The sequence below is a fragment of the Pleurodeles waltl genome, chromosome 12 (assembly GCF_031143425.1).
Source record: "Pleurodeles waltl isolate 20211129_DDA chromosome 12, aPleWal1.hap1.20221129, whole genome shotgun sequence".
Lineage (NCBI taxonomy): Eukaryota > Metazoa > Chordata > Amphibia > Caudata > Salamandridae > Pleurodeles > Pleurodeles waltl.
In genome coordinates this window covers 671,354,019-671,370,694 of record NC_090451.1, presented here as the reverse complement: position 1 = coordinate 671,370,694, position 16,676 = coordinate 671,354,019, and the positions used below count along the sequence as shown (strand labels likewise).

The 16,676-nt window shown below is 41.6% G+C and overlaps 1 protein-coding gene across 6 annotated transcripts in view; it reads left to right on the top strand.

Annotated features, from left to right (window-relative positions):
• PRPF3 (pre-mRNA processing factor 3) overlaps positions 1-16,676 on the top strand; it is a 142,313-nt gene that overhangs the window by 16,092 nt on the left and 109,545 nt on the right. For 2 of the 6 annotated variants that reach the window (XM_069218565.1, XM_069218564.1), the window contains exons 2-8: positions 115-192; positions 5,926-6,096; positions 8,007-8,137; positions 8,643-8,786; positions 13,526-13,612; positions 14,244-14,452; positions 16,512-16,622. In XM_069218565.1, coding sequence (XP_069074666.1) covers positions 5,952-6,096; positions 8,007-8,137; positions 8,643-8,786; positions 13,526-13,612; positions 14,244-14,452; positions 16,512-16,622 — 827 coding nt within the window. In that variant the 5' untranslated portion in view covers positions 115-192; positions 5,926-5,951. The remainder of the gene's footprint in view (positions 1-114; positions 193-5,925; positions 6,097-8,006; positions 8,138-8,642; positions 8,787-13,525; positions 13,613-14,243; positions 14,453-16,511; positions 16,623-16,676) is intronic. The other 4 variants (XM_069218562.1, XM_069218563.1, XM_069218566.1 and 1 more) reach the window with 3 other exon arrangements.

Sequence of the window (16,676 nt, the reverse complement as noted above, 5' to 3'; positions counted from 1 at the left end):
TTGTTTGCAAACTTTTCAAATACCTTCACTTAAAGTCATTGTGAATGGCATTGTAACATAAAATAAAAATATCTAAAGGCATGTTAACCTAATCATAGAATGTGATTTACCTAGGCAGCAAAGAACCTGCGCTGAAGTCTGCGCAACAGAACCACAATTTACCCCAGCAAGGAATTCACATTTTGTCTTAGGGTAACTTTCTGCTCCTCTCTATCTGTATATCTTCTTCAGGTATGAAACCTTCGGCCTCATTTCTTTGGGATTCGATGCTCATTCTTGGATATATGGTATAAACCCCTGTGTACACTATGAAGTAATTCTGCACTTGTCATACAACACAGTGCATTTTAATAGCCTGTATTTTTACTGACTTCTGTCCTACAGAAGTAGATGGACCTCCTTGTGCAAGTTTGTATAGTCCTTGGAATAGCCTTTGTGAAGGTAAGTGGTACTAAGGAGGTTGGAGTCTTCTACTTTACAGTTTGGGCCTGGTCCTCGTCACAAATATAGCTAAGTAGGCTTACATGGCAGTACTTTCAGTCCAGACACTAGTACTTGTACACTAGTACCATATGTTCAAGGATGTCTAGTTTGCAGCCAGGACACTTTTTTGTAGTGTTTGATTAGTAAAGTCATTTTGTACAATTAATTACTTAGTATTGATTTCTCTGTGTGCAAATGTAGTAGTGGCTAATACCGGGAGCATAGCAGCCCTACATGTTACTGGTTCAAAATTTCCTTCAGATGTTCCTTTTTAAATACATCAGCCACTTTACCCATTATATGGCCCTCTAGTATATGTAAGGTGCGTTCAAATAGAAGACATCAACATCTACAATCTCATAGGAAAACGCTGATGAATTGCAATACTTCTGAATGTATTTCTTAATGTCACATAAAATGAAGACATGATTGTTCAATAACCTGGTTCACGTTGTGTGCGTGAAATACATTAGTGTGTGGTACATGTACTGGACCTTAAATTGTGCTTTTAGTGTATTTGCGTGCTTGGTTGACATGTTTTAAGAGATTTCAGCTTTCAACCCAAAGAAGGCAAATGCACATTCTCAAGGCAGTTTAAGCACTGCAGGTGAAATACAGCTTAAAAGAAATGGTGACAAGCACAGTTCTTCTGGATGGAAGGAAGGAAAAGTAGCAATAAACTCCTGTTTACTTCCTATTTTTAGTTTTGACAAAAAGTATTAGTCACCATCCTGTGCAGCAAAATAGGAGCACAGCATGAGCTTGGCCACTTCTTGATCCACTATGTATGAGAAAGGAATAGGGGCCAAATTAACTCACTGACCCTTTGATGGCAGTATTTTGAAATAGTGTCTCAACTTCAGTCCTGATGGCACTAGGAAGCATTACATGACTTTTTTTTTATGATGGACCAATACCACCATAGTCCTCTTTTTAAAATTAGATTTAAGTTTAGACTAATTGGCTAGGAATGTGGGGATGATTGTGAACTATTTAATTTTTGATCATATATTGTTGAGTTAATAATTCTTAAGAATAATGTAATACATATGGTTTCTATATGAATACATATTGTTTCTATATGAATACTGTTTTAATAATCTTTAGTGTGAAATAAGTTGCAGTGTCTCAGTACTGATGTTGGGGATTGTGTAGTAAAATGCCCCTTTATGTCATGGTTGCCCCCTCTTTTTGCCCCTGGCACCAATGTTTTTCGACTGCTTTGCACTGTTGCTGTTAACCTTGCCCCAGAGCTCTTTAACTAAATAAAAGGTAAAATGGTCTAATTGTGTACAGTTGGCGCACACTCGAGCACTCTTTAAGTCCTTAGTGAATGTTACTCCTGGTACTTAGGGTATGGGTACCAAATAGGGTTCCTAAGGGCAGCACTATGTATTATGCCATGTGTAGGGACCTGCAGATAAATTGCATGCAGACTGCTTAGCATGGTGCAAACTATGTGTGAAAACACACCATGGCACACTCACTTTGTGCCGTGCCCAAGTCACTGCATGTAATATTTAAGTCACCCCTACAGCAGGCCTTGTAGCCCATAAGGCAGGGTGTAACTGTTAAGTTACATGTAAGGGCATATCTGCCTGAGCAGATATGCCCCTGTTCGTTCCAGTTAAATTACTAGGTGGTACAAATGAACAGGGAAGCCATCTTAAGTATATATACTGGGCACTGGTCATTGTGAGTTCCCCATCTGCTTGGTGGCTTTATTGAAATATATGGTGTTTGGTACCAAGCACTTCATCTTATTAAATCCATACCGATTCCATTATCGAATTTATTATGACATGCACCCAGAGGGCACCCCAGAGGTGCTCCCTGAGGCCTACTAGTCTTCTAGTGGGCTGGCTGACTGGTCTTGACCAGCCTGCCACCACAGTCAAATTTCTGACTCCCTGCAGGTGAGAGCAAGGGCTCTCTGAGGCCAAGAAACAATGCCTGTCTCAGAGAAGGTGTTATCACTTCCTCCAGAAAGATGGCTAGTGAATCTGCATACCACGATCAGGGGGCTTCAAAGCCCCTGTCCCTCTTTGATATGTGACTCTGGCTTCCTCCTGAACTGGAGAGTGCCACCCCCTGCCCTGAGACCCATTTGACACCCCGTCAGGCAGTAAATTAGCTGCGCAGTAGTCTAGTTACATCCCTAAGGTGGGCTTCCTGATATGTTCCACGAAATAAGGGTTCCACCATCTTGGTTATGGAGCAAGGAGCTCTGGCTCAGGAAAATGCACACTTCCACAGAAAGTGGTAATCTACGGAGTGTAGACACCCCAGGGGTAAGTAGACCATTGGCTACTACCCTACAACCCCCTCCCCCCCCCAAGCCCCTAAATTCTGTATTTAGGTGGCCTCCTAACACCAGGGACATATATGCGACTGACTACAAGAAGGACAAAGAAGAGCCAACCAGAACAAGATCTGTGGACTAGGTGTAGTTGTTGTTGCCAATCCCTGACTGCTTGCTCCTGCCATGATAATTGCAAAGTTCAGGTTCATCCTGAAGCTGTGAGTCATCCCAAAGCCTTGGAGGCCTGCGATCACTTCACCAACTAGACAGCATCTTCCCTGGAGTGGAGAAGCAACTCCCTGCACCAGCAGACACCAACTGCAACTGCCCGGTTCTGCCTTTTACCGACCATTGGGTCCATCGAGGGAGCAACTCACCAGGAAGAGGAGCCTGAGTGTCCAGAAGATCAGCCCCGTTGACCCATTCTGTCTTCAAGATTCTAAGCCTTCCCGGTACCTCCCTTCACCAATATCTGGGGTACCAGGGCCCTTGCAGCAGCTAAGGCTTGTTAGGTGTCCAGCCCGGGCACCAACCCCAATGAGACAGACCTACTGACATAGGACATCAGCATCACCAAAGCCATCATAAAGAGTGGCTCTGTGTTCTATTTTGTCCCCATCTTCTGTTTGTTCTAAAAAAAAAAAATGCAAGTGACCTGTCGGAAAAAATACCTCTGCACAAGAGCTGAGTCGCCCTTTGGGTTCTGTCGGACTGGCCCCTTAGTCCCCACTTGCAGGCTTTTTCTTTGCAGATTTCCCCATTGACTTCAGCTGTAGCGATTGAGGCTACCCTTGCGCTCTGCACCAAGCACACCAGGGCAGGTAACCCTAAACTGCTGGTGGTTCTAAGGACTTTGTCCCCTTGCTTACCTTAAGTCTAGAAGATCAAACCTATAAGTTGTTTCCAGTGTATGTTTCCCCATAGTATAACATTACAGCATTCGAGGCTCATGCCTCAATGCTGACAGCTGTATTTCGAAAAATCGCTTACTCGAAAAAGTACTTACTTGATCCTGTAGATCTTGGAGTCCAATATAAAAACTGTTATTTTTCTTAATTGGTCTTGAGTTTCTTCTTTAGTGTGTGCCTCACTTACTGACTCTGTGTGTTCAACAAATGCTTAACACTGCTCTCTGTTAAGCCTGAATTGCACGCCCACACTACCCAAAAAAGAGCATTTGGGATTATTACTGTAAGCCAATAAGGGTCATCTGGAATATCTGCATGGTGTGCCCCTACATTGGTGCACTACATAGATGGCCAGCTTCCTACAGATTAGGATGCTTGGTACCACCTGCTGAAGAGAGTGGCAGGAGACAATCTTTTAAACAACCATACTGTAAACTGGCATTCAGACTTGTCATTGCCCCAGATTAATATAATGGGCATTGTGTGATGGGAATATCACACCTGTGCTGGAAGGTTCTGATCTGCATTTAAAATAAATGTATCTACAGTGGCTGTTAATAGAACTATTTTTCTTCAGCAGTCGCTAGTACCAAATCTGGCATATGTCTTTTCCTTGTGGATCTGTTTGCCATCACTGCTATATATTTTCAGGGGTATAGCATGTGCTGCCCACTAAAAGCCTTAACAGAAATCTGCTAGATAAACTATCTCTAACTTGTCAGAAATATCTTCCTTTCCTTGGTATCCTTTAGAGCATTTACCTTAATGTTCTATTTACCTCCTTTAAAGGGTTCACATGTAATATTGCACTATGTCCTGCCAGGAATTGATAATTCGTAAGAACAGTGGTTGCCTCATGGGAAGTAGACTGCCTTTACTTCCAGGTTAAAAAAATAAAATTTGCTTAAGTAGAAAACAAAAACGCAATTTTTAAATTTCAATTTGGTTAGTTAATACTGATATATGTTGAATGCACTAGCCTGTGTAGTATTAGGGTATACACCTCTCATGCAGACAATGACAATATTTAACCGACAAAATTTACTCAGACAAGTTTTAACAAAATCTTAGTAGGTGCTCCTTATGAACGGTGTTGTGTTTAGTGAAAGGTGCAAAATAATGAGCAATATTGTGCAGTGTTTAATAAACCAAACATAAAGTTGACTGAAAAATGCTTATGTATTTTCTTTTTTAAATGTTTTATGTTATATACTGGAGAACCCAGGTCCCAAATAACAAATGAAGTTCCAATTGTAGCATGTATGTTGACAGTTCAATCCCATAGTCATCAAATTGTAATAGTCATTATCAGGAACAAAGTGATAGACACCTCATTAGCAGTAGAACCAACTAAGAAAACACAGTTGTAGATCCGACATTGATGACTATCAACAAAAGATTGCCCACTCACTTATATTTGGAGCACTGCTGGCACCAGGCGCTTCAGAATGGAGATGGGGTCTTGGTTCAGCTGCCAAGCCTCCCTCTCCAAGCATGCCCTGATTCTTTTTGTCCCTCCCCTCTTCCAAACCTGGCAGTAATTAAGCAGTGTGTCTCACATCTGAACAGTGAGAAGCAAAGTCAAATACAATAGCTATAAATCACTGACCATTCCAGTGCCATAAATGGAATCAAGATTGCCAAAGCTCTTCAAGGCTACAAAAATATTTCTAACACCTTACACAATGTCGATAAATATAATGTTAAATGTAACCTGAATCTCACACACACAGCAGTGACAATCTGTGCAAAGCTGGGATTAATATTCTAGATGGCAGAGGTACGGGATGGGGAAGGGTGCTACAGCTAAGGGCTCGCATTGGCCAGTGTCCCAGAAAAGCTAGCGCATAGTTTCCAATATGTGTCACATTTTTAAGGGCTTTTGTATTTGATGTAAATGACCTCTTTGGTACAAACATAGCACTGAATGAATATTGAATTCATAAAATGTTTTCGCTTTCATGCTGTCTGGGTTAATTACTCTACCACATCTTTAGGTAATCCACTGTTGTTCCCTTTCTGTTCACGTGGCACCAGGGGCTTAACTGGAGTAGTTTGTTTAATCAATGGAAGTGTACTGGTATTGTTAGCGGTGGGACATGGGTGGTAAATAAACTCTGTACCTCCTCAATAGCTAGAATACCATCACAAAGGACTATCGTGATATATGTATATACGTTCAAATTATTCTGACAGTTTTTAACACCCTTTAATTTCTTCAAATGCACAAAGATCAGGTTTATCAAAAATCCAGCAAGATGTCTCTGTCCAAGCGTGAGCTGGATGAGATGAAGCCATGGGTGGAGAAGACAGTGAAACGCTTCCTTGGTTTTTCTGAGCCCACCGTGGTCACAGCCGCTTTGAACTGTGTGGGGAAAGGAATGGACAAGAAGAAAGCAGCAGGTAAGTCATCCTCAACATCTATCCTGCTGCATGAAACTTGTTTGTGGGTTGCTGAACATTGTGGTTTAATGAATGGCCCAGAACTCCAGAAGCATTTACGTTCATGGCTTTACAGCTGGATTTGCACTATGAAATTTAAAATGCTGCTGGGATTATTTAATATTCAATCTTATAGCTACATATGTTTTGGTCGTCCTTTTGCAGGCGATGAGTTTTACAATAAGTGAGAACTTTGTATTCATTGTATTTGTTTATGTATTTATTTGCCAGATCTTTTTAATGAGCATCACCACAGTAATTCTGAAATATGGACACACAGCAGACATCAGCCCCATTTGTCAGCTGTAGGACCTCTCAAATGAATAGGAACACTAAATTCACACGCTCTAGAAGATGTAGGGGAAAGAAGGGTGATAAGAAGGAAAGAAACAAGAAATTACAATTTCAGCTCCCCCAGGATGCCCAGGTTTAACGTTGGAAAGAACATAACACAGCTCTCCGAAATAAAGGAAAACCACAGCAGGTCAACCTCTAATATAAAGGTGTAACTGGAAAAAAAAACCATCACCTTCATGCTGAAGAGCTGTCTGGGACTCTGCTATTGAAGGGCAAGACTAAATATTTCTTATTTTCTAACACCGTTTTTGTAGCAAATCCTTACCAACACCTTTTTTTTTTTTCTTTTTTTTTTTTGCTTGTTTGTTTCTCATTTCATAACTTGGAGATCCTCCATCCTCTTTTTGGTTGGCACTTATGCTGGACCAAAAAGAGGACCTGGTGTACCCTGAATGTAAGGACCTTTTAGTGACACTTGCCACTACTTAACTCTGTCTGGGGCTGATGAGCTATAATGTACCAGGGCCCATAGCTTGTCTCTCAGAAGCCATAGTTACTTCAAGAGCAGTCGCTGACGCATCTCCCATGAATCGTCCCTCATAAATTGTGACTAAAGAGAGTTCACATCCTCTGATCAGTAAAGGTGTGGAACCATTAAATCTCGAATATGAGAAGCATTTGCCGTGTTGTCCAGGCATTCCATCTCCTGCTCCAATCAAACCACGGCTTGAACTGCAAAGTAATTTAATATATCTTATCTTTAAATAGTAATCCTTCCAATCAAGGTTGAGTTACCAGTCATGAAGCCTTCTCAACCTGGCCGAGGACCTATCCTTCCATACATATCATTTTTCTTCTTAATTTCTCTAAACTGCCCTCCATCGAGTTAACCTTACAGTCTGCATGCTTAGTTGTGGGGTTTTTTTTGCCGGTAATGTAGCAAGTACTTGCCCTGATTCAAAGAAGCTCTTTGAGGGAACTGGCCGCCTCTCAGCATTTATGCTGCTGTAGAGCAAAGGCTGAAGGGTTACATATATATTTTTTTTTAATCAAGGGCACAGAAGACCTCTGAAAGTCCTAATCAGCAAGCCATTGTGAAGTAGTCGCACAAAGGACTCCTCTCAAATGCTCATTCTTCAAAAACATCAGTGAGACACAATTGTATGCTCTGATCCGAGCACTGCACCGGGTGGGGAGGGGCTCTAAACTTTTACCTCCGCTCCTGCAACCTCACCTTGCTGCCGCTTTATTCCCACTTGGCCATTCATTTACTCAGTTGTCAGAAATGTTTCAAGACATTAATTTATTTCAGTTTGTGTTGAGAAGATACTGTTGGTGCGCAAGTGTTATGTGCAGTGTATAATCTGTACATTAACCCAAATAATTGGTGTATATGTCTGAAGTATTGGCCTTCATCTACTTTAGCAGTGTAAGGCAACTTATATTTTGTATGTTTATTGTAGCCTAACATCCTGTATAGAATGTTGACAGCACCTTGCTGCCTAACATTGCGTGTTCTGCAAGGGACGTGTGATGGAACACCAAGCTTCTAAATGTTTTTTTTTTTTCCCCAGACCAACTCAGACCATTTCTTGATGACACCACCTCACGTTTCGTGGAGAAACTGTATGATGCTGTCGATGAAGGCCGTAGTTCCCGGCACTCCAGATCCAGTAGTGACCGCAGTAAAAAACGGGAGGTGAAGGTAAAAGATAAATGGTCAAAAGTGTGAATCTGGGCGTAGTGTGTATTCAAATGTAGGGTACCTCATCGGCTTCCACAAGGTAAAAGCGCCCTTTGTGCTTTTAGAGATGCTTTGCACAGCAACTAGAGGCCTGTCATAATAACATCTTTGTATTTAGATTTCTTTTTTTAATGGTGGTTTCATTCAGTGAAGTGGAAGTATGTTGTATATATTTTACATGTACTTTTCTGCGACTATACTACATACTGGCTCTAAAATATGTACATGATCGTTTAAAAAAATAATAAACAGGAAGTTAACTTAAAATTTTGTATCAGTCCGTATATACATTACCACTTCTATGTTGATATATTCATTTTTGTTCTGCCAGGGTGCTTTGTAAGCTGGCTGACCACGGCACATTTCAATCCAGTAGAAATGTTTGGATCTGAATAAATGAGTTTGAACAGTCACAGAAGGTATGTCTACAGAATCTGATAGACTTCTTTTCTTTCCGCATGCTCAGGAAGCGTTTGGCGATGAGACTGACCCTTCCAAAGACTCTTCCACTAAGAAAAGACGCATTCCTCGGTTCGAGGAGGTGGAAGAAGAACCAGAAGTTATCCCAGGACCTCCATCAGAGAGCCCAGGCATGCTGACTAAGCTACAGGTCCGTCCTGTATTCAAGCATCTGAAGACACTGTTGTTGTTTGAAGTGGTTGGGAGTGGGTGACCGAGCTAGGCTTTTAGCCGTCTGGGGTGGCCTGTTGCAGATTGTCAGAGCTTGTGAACTCTTTAAGAGCAAGCACGGGATCACAACTTAAACCATTCTTCGAACTATTTCTGTAGACAGTGATGCATGGAATGCAGCTTTCCTCTGGCGCGTTAGTTGTGACGTGTGGCAACGTCCGTACGTCCTAAATGCACATGTGAGTTTGTTTTGAATAATTTTACCTTGCTGGTTGGGCTTTATAGGTGAATTCCACCTCTATTGCTCATGTCATGCACTTCTGTGCAGGGTTCATTGCAATGAAGGTGTATTAATCTCAAAGATGTACACCCTAGCTTGGTTATCCTGTGGGGAAGTCTCAAACTTTCAATTTCATGTTTGGATCAGATGTGAAAATGGTTTTAGAAGTAGGGATGCTCCATCGTCCTATATCAGAAGCAAATGTGAACCCTTCAGCAGGAGTTCACCTGCCCTCTGTAGACACCCCCCTCTCACTTGCTGTAGAAATGTGGTTCTGCCTCTTCTCGTACAGTTAATTGTAATCTATGGTTATGCTTCAGTTCATGATATTGTACGATGGACTGCTTTGGTACTTGGTGTGCATTTATCACAACTTCTTAATGTTTTGTATTTAGGTTTTATTTGTTTATATTTGACTAAAACTTTCTAGGACAAACTCAAGTCAACAGAGAATAGTTAAGAGTGTCTGGCTACTGAGCGTGTGTGTTACCAATGATTTTGTCTGCTGTTTCTTCCATTGATTAAAACACGGCATATTTACCTTGATGGACAAGGATGTCTGCTTGCCACCTAGTGATTTATTTATAGAGCCAGACCTACAAACGGCAGCTCCTTTGTGTTTTGGTTTGCAAAGCAGTGTGGCACATTTTTGCCATGCAGATGGAGGATTGTGGTGACGCCTTGAGTAGAATGGCTTTAGGTGACTGGAATAGGAAGTTGTTGCAGGTCTAGGTGGATTGACAGGGCCAGATGTATTGCAACTTTTTTTTGCAGGAGAGTTGGAACGGAGAAAGTAGAGCTCTTTTGAAAGGTCTAGATGGGTGAATCGAGGTTGCAAGCAGGAGATGGGACCAGGAAGAAGAAATAACAAAGTTTGCTGAATAGGATGAATGAATAGGCGTGACAAAACTGTGCAGAAGTGGGGAGTTAACAAAGGACTTGAAGGTGTTTGTAGCATGTAGTGAGATGGGTGGTGAAATTAAAGATATTTGCAAAGGATAAAGGACTAGGGGCGGTGGTGGTACGAATTTTTAAACTGTTTGAAGTTGGCGGAGAGTCAAAGTGCAGAAAGTGAATCAAAGCAACATGCAGGTTTGGAAGGTGGATGTGGTAGATCAAGTCTATTTGTAGATTGATGTCTGGATAGAGTTAACCGAGTTGTTCACAGGAATTGTGGGTATGTTCGAAGTAAATTTAATTCAATGACGGGTAGTGAAAGATGAAAAGAGAAGAGTTGAACCTGTGGAAAATGAGTGAAGAATGCAAACGAGGTGTTTCCAGGGTCAGTGAAAGTTGACGCTGTTGGAGCTGTTTATGCTTGGGAGGTGGAAGAGGTGCAGTTTGGCTGTTTACATGCTTGGTCATGAAAGATAAGCATGAATTGAAGCTGTTTGTAGCAGGTGGATAGACTCTGTGATGGGCATGTTCGCTGTGTTGATGGTATGTGAAAGGGAATATCTAAAAGCCTTTTAACAATTGTAATAAATACAAATTGCATAGTTAATAACCTGTCCATAGTTATCTATCCATAAACTGAATGGGATATGCCAAACTGAAAATCCATGGAGGGAAAGAGGTCAAGTTTGGTATAACCACCACTAAACTCCTTCCTCCCTTTCACGCCCTATTTACTGATCAGCCCCCACGCTTAGCTCTGCCGTTGCTATTGGATCAGGGAGGGTGTCGGAGGAAGAGCACATGGGCAGGTGCTATTATGGGTCAGTAATTGACTGTTCCTCTCACCCACATCCTAGTTCTTAGACAAGCCCGCTGTGTATTTAGCTTCCTTGCTGTTTGACAACCTGGTTAGAAGGAAGAGGGGGAGTTTGTGAAATGGCAGCAGGCAGCGCTTTAAATGTCTAATGCATTAGGGGAAGAAGGAGCAATAAGGTATGCATATGTGGCGAGGAATTTAAGGAGCTAATCTCTGCATGCCAGCCTTCCTTTTGTTATAGGGAAGGAATACAGAATAAAAGTTCTCACTTGCTGTTGTGATATACCCATGACAGTCTAGATTCAAAAATCTACTAGTGATTATTTGAAGGGCATCAATGTTGTTTGCAATATATTGATGTTGTCACTTTATATCCCATTGACCGTGGTGTGTAGGACAGATCAGGAATTAATTGAAACAGCTTGAATGGAGAAAAAGTTAAGATGAATTTATGATGTTTACAGGAGGCAAAATGTTTGATAAGACTCTGAATTGTAGCTTTGTATGGTTTATGTATGATGTCATATAAAGCTATCTGGACCAGTGAAGGCGAATGTTTATGCGGGGATGAAACAGTTTACGGGGTTGTGAAAAAATATTTGCATGAAGTGTTGTTGGGGGGGGGGGGGGGGGGTGGAGAGGGGGAATGATTTGTATTGAAGATACTGGAAGAGGTGTGAATTGAAACCGCTTCAATACAGGGAGTGCAGAATTATTAGGCAAATGAGTATTTTGACCACATCATCCTCTTTATGCATGTTGTCTTACTCCAAGCTGTATAGGCTCGAAAGCCTACTACCAATTAAGCATATTAGGTGATGTGCATCTCTGTAATGAGAAGGGGTGTGGTCTAATGACATCAACACCCTATATCAGGTGTGCATAATTATTAGGCAACTTCCTTTCCTTTGGCAAAATGGGTCAAAAGAAGGACTTGACAGGCTCAGAAAAGTCAAAAATAGTGAGATATCTTGCAGAGGGATGCAGCACTCTTAAAATTGCAAAGCTTCTGAAGCGTGATCATCGAACAATCAAGCGTTTCATTCAAAATAGTCAACAGGGTCGCAAGAAGCGTGTGGAAAAACCAAGGCGCAAAATAACTGCCCATGAACTGAGAAAAGTCAAGCGTGCAGCTGCCACGATGCCACTTGCCACCAGTTTGGCCATATTTCAGAGCTGCAACATCACTGGAGTGCCCAAAAGCACAAGGTGTGCAATACTCAGAGACATGGCCAAGGTAAGAAAGGCTGAAAGACGACCACCACTGAACAAGACACACAAGCTGAAACGTCAAGACTGGGCCAAGAAATATCTCAAGACTGATTTTTCTAAGGTTTTATGGACTGATGAAATGAGAGTGAGTCTTGATGGGCCAGATGGATGGGCCCGTGGCTGGATTGGTAAAGGGCAGAGAGCTCCAGTCCGACTCAGACGCCAGCAAGGTGGAGGTGGAGTACTGGTTTGGGCTGGTATCATCAAAGATGAGCTTGTGGGGCCTTTTCGGGTTGAGGATGGAGTCAAGCTCAACTCCCAGTCCTACTGCCAGTTCCTGGAAGACACCTTCTTCAAGCAGTGGTACAGGAAGAAGTCTGCATCCTTCAAGAAAAACATGATTTTCATGCAGGACAATGCTCCATCACACGCGTCCAAGTACTCCACAGCGTGGCTGGCAAGAAAGGGTATAAAAGAAGGAAATCTAATGACATGGCCTCCTTGTTCACCTGATCTGAACCCCATTGAGAACCTGTGGTCCATCATCAAATGTGAGATTTACAAGGAGGGAAAACAGTACACCTCTCTGAACAGTGTCTGGGAGGCTGTGGTTGCTGCTGCACGCAATGTTGATGGTGAACAGATCAAAACACTGACAGAATCCATGGATGGCAGGCTTTTGAGTGTCCTTGCAAAGAAAGGTGGCTATATTGGTCACTGATTTGTTTTTGTTTTGTTTTTGAATGTCAGAAATGTATATTTGTGAATGTTGAGATGTTATATTGGTTTCACTGGTAATAATAAATAATTGAAATGGGTATATATTTTTTTTTTGTTAAGTTGCCTAATAATTATGCACAGTAATAGTCACCTGCACACACAGATATCCCCCTAACATAGCCGAAACTAAAAACAAACTAAAAACTACTTCCAAAAATATTCAGCTTTGATATTAATGAGTTTTTTGGGTTCATTGAGAACATGGTTGTTGTTCAATAATAAAATTAATCCTCAAAAATACAACTTGCCTAATAATTCTGCACTCCCTGTAGTGTGGAAGCAGTTTGTGAAATATGGATTGCTTGAAGTACATATGATTTCAGGACTCGGACTAGGTGAAACCGATCAATTAAAGCTAAATTTGCCTGGCTCCTAAAGGATAGATAAGGTGAATTGATTTTGTTTGTGAGATGCGGATGGAGAATAGATTGAATAAAATGAAACTGTGACGCTTGTGGAGGATGGATGGAAACATTGATGGATGAGATGTAAGCTTTTTATAGTGGTGGAGGAAAATGGATTGGATAAAATAAAGCGCTCTCTAGTGGGCCGGGTGAAAACAAATGGGTTGATGTGAAGCTGTTCACATGAGGGTGGATTCGGAGAAACTAGGGTGTTTGGTGCCGTACAGCTGCATTGGACAGTGACCCCTTATTAAGATTACCCTTCTGATCTTCATGGAATTTAAATTATGTGCCCGAATCTGAAATTAATACGAGTTTTGTTTCAACAGATAAAGCAAATGATGGAAGCAGCAACCCGGCAGATTGAGGAGCGGAAGAAACAATTGAGTTTCATCAGTCCTCCAATGCACTCGCAGGTAATTTCACCCCACAGCAAATGCAAGTCTTCCTCTATTGCTGAAGAAACTAAAAGCCTCAGGCACTTGAGTTGTAATGTTCCAGCATAAGTCTAAGTTTCTAAACCCCAGTACTACAGTAGTGGGGAATAACTGATAATAGGGTGACAGATTGCCTGTCGTGTTCCACTGCAGTTGTTTATAGCACGTCAATAACACATTACTGCCAGTAATCGGTTCGGGTGTACCTTTTGTTGGTAATCCTCTCTGCATCCATTTATGGGTAAGCTCTTGGACGGACCCAGTTGTCTGTTGTGTTCCCCGTCTCTCATGAAGTCTGAAAGGTGCATTGCATCTCTTCAGTCTCTGAAGGTCTGTGTAGGGTAATCTTGTTTAATTTGTGTTATCCCTTGTTTTTCATTCTCTTTCTTGCAAGTGCAGTTTAAGTCTCTGCTCTCCAATTCTGAATTGTTGCCTAAATGGACAGTGACTTCAGCCCCTTGTCCTTTCCAGGCAGTTGATGGAAGCATGAAATGCTTGCTCCCTCAGTGCCCGCCGTGAATCTCCGTGCAAACAGTATGATTTTCTTTTCAAAACATTGTGCAGCACTTTAGGCTGAAGCTTTACATGATTGTTTTCCTCTTTGAAACAGAGGGTCTCCTCATCCAATTCAGAACGAGCACCGCCCGGAAGCACGATTCAGCCTTCCCAGGCGGCCACCTTCATGAACGATGCCATTGAGAAGGCAAAGAAAGCTGCAGAGCTGCAGGCCCGCATCCAGGCCCAGCTGGTTCTTAAACCAGGACTTCTGGGGAACGCAAGCATACCGGGGTTGCCCCACTTGAATGCGCTTGCTCCTTCGTGAGTACCCATCCCCTGTGCTTTCTGTCTGTGAACATGTGGTCCTTTGCATCTGTAAGCTTTGGGTGGGTCCTAGTAAGTCCATCAACATTTCGATGCTTCAGTTTCCCCAAACATGACTTAATTTTGCATTTACAGCCTGAGCACTGTATGGTAGCCTCTTGTTTGGTTCTTGCACCCAAGTGATAACAGAACGGCACTTTCAACAGACTGTTTACTCAAGTGAAGGAGTGTAAATGTGAGTTTGTCTCATGCTGTATCGTTTTATACATCCATCCATGCAAATTGTGAAAATCACTATCAATGCAAAGCTCATTTATTTATTTCCATTTATATAGTGCTGCACACTTGGTGTATTGTAGGTGCCAGCATTATTGTTGGAAACATTTTGACACTTGGGATGCCATCTTTTAATGTTTAGATAATCATCAGGGCGGTTGTTCAGTTTCCTTCAGCGCTTTTCTGGAGTCTGTTCTCTGCAGTGAAAGTCTGCTATTTTCTTAAATGTGCTCCTCAGCCCAGTGATATTATAGCTTTGAGATCCACTGGTTTTCCAGTTGTTCAGCCCTTTTACACAGTAGCATAATGACAGCAAAGTTTATTTTCCATGACACATTAATGGAGTCAAATTTCTCAAGACTCACTTTCTTTTCCAATATTAAAAATAGCTTTTACATAACTTTGCTATTTACCACTGATAATCAGCCGTCAATGTGGAGTCGATGCCACTATCAGTTGCAGAGAATATTGAGAGTTAAAGACCTGGTGCTGCACTATATAAAGGTAAAATTGTCCCCATTCGCACTCGAATGCACCTTTTCAATTAAGTGCAACAAGTGCAGAAAAGGAATCCGCTAAATTACAGATGATGCACAACCCCATGGCATATGCAAACTCGCTGTGGGAGCAGCACACTAATGAAAGGTGTAGCGACTATTCGAAGCAGCTGCTCATTCCTTACTAGTGCAAGCAACACAGCCTGCTCTAAAAGAGGGGAACTGAGATCCCATGCTGGCGGGCGCAATGAGTGACTGCAGTAGCCTACTGTAGGCTGTCTTGGGACAGTCCTAGAGACCTCTTTTCCTTCCTACCCAGTTCCCACCTCACCCATTAATCCATTTACAAGGATGTTTTGCCATTTTTCCATTGGTCTTTTGAACAAAGTTTTCAGTGAGGTATTGCAAGATGATGGTCTTTGATGTAGCATAACTTAACTGCTTTTTCTTTTAGCACGCTGATTGAAATCTGTAAATCATTTTCCCTGAAAATTGATTTAAACAAAAATGAAACTTCCAGACAAAGAAACTTGTTTATCTCTCTCATTTCTTGATGTTTGTGTAGGAAGACCATCTTATCTATTTATTTCCAGTCTTAGTTTGCCAAGCATGACATAAACCTTGAATACATGCAGCAAATTGTCATTGTGGTTAGAAAAACGCTATATACATTTGGCATTGCAGAAGACAAAACCGTACAGTACTCTATTTCATAATTTTCTGGTCCCCAAAACAAATAATTCTATCTGGAAAACAGATGGTTCAGGGGTGTGGACCACTAGCCCTTGCATCACTGTTTTGGTATTATGTACATAATAATTAAGCACCAGGTAGACCACAAAGAAGGATCCATACTTCCTCCTAAAGAAAAACAATACTTTATTTTCAAAGCAGAGTGCATCAGGTTGAGAAATGCAAAATACGGTGATATGAGATGTTGGCTAAGTGATGTGTCTGAAAAGTTCTAGAGAAATACCACAGAATATTTTTGTGTTGATAATCTCTTATTTGTAGTCACTTGTTGAAAAGGACCATAGCTTTGCTTTCAGAAACTAGGCATAGAAAAATATTCCTGCATTTGGGAGGATTCAATTCTTGATGTACGTTAGTGTTCCTTATGATGCAAACCTGTAAATCCAGAAGTATTTTGAAAGTCTAAAGACTGAATCGTGCATGCATCCCACAAATCTCTCCTTAGTAGTGGAGTGTTTTATTGCAGACCTGAGTGTTAATGGTTGTGAATTTACGTTTTTACCATTTTAAAATTCTTGATTTCTCCTTAGGTCCGTGGCAGCACCAGCAGCAGTAGTTTCTCAACCAGCACTCCCAACTCAGTTTGTTGCAAACCTAAACTGGAAGGAGCACTTCTCTTTGGGGGAGTCAGGAAAACACAGGCAAGTTGTCTTTTACGAACTCTGTGTTGTCATTTTGAGGTCTTAGCTAGACAC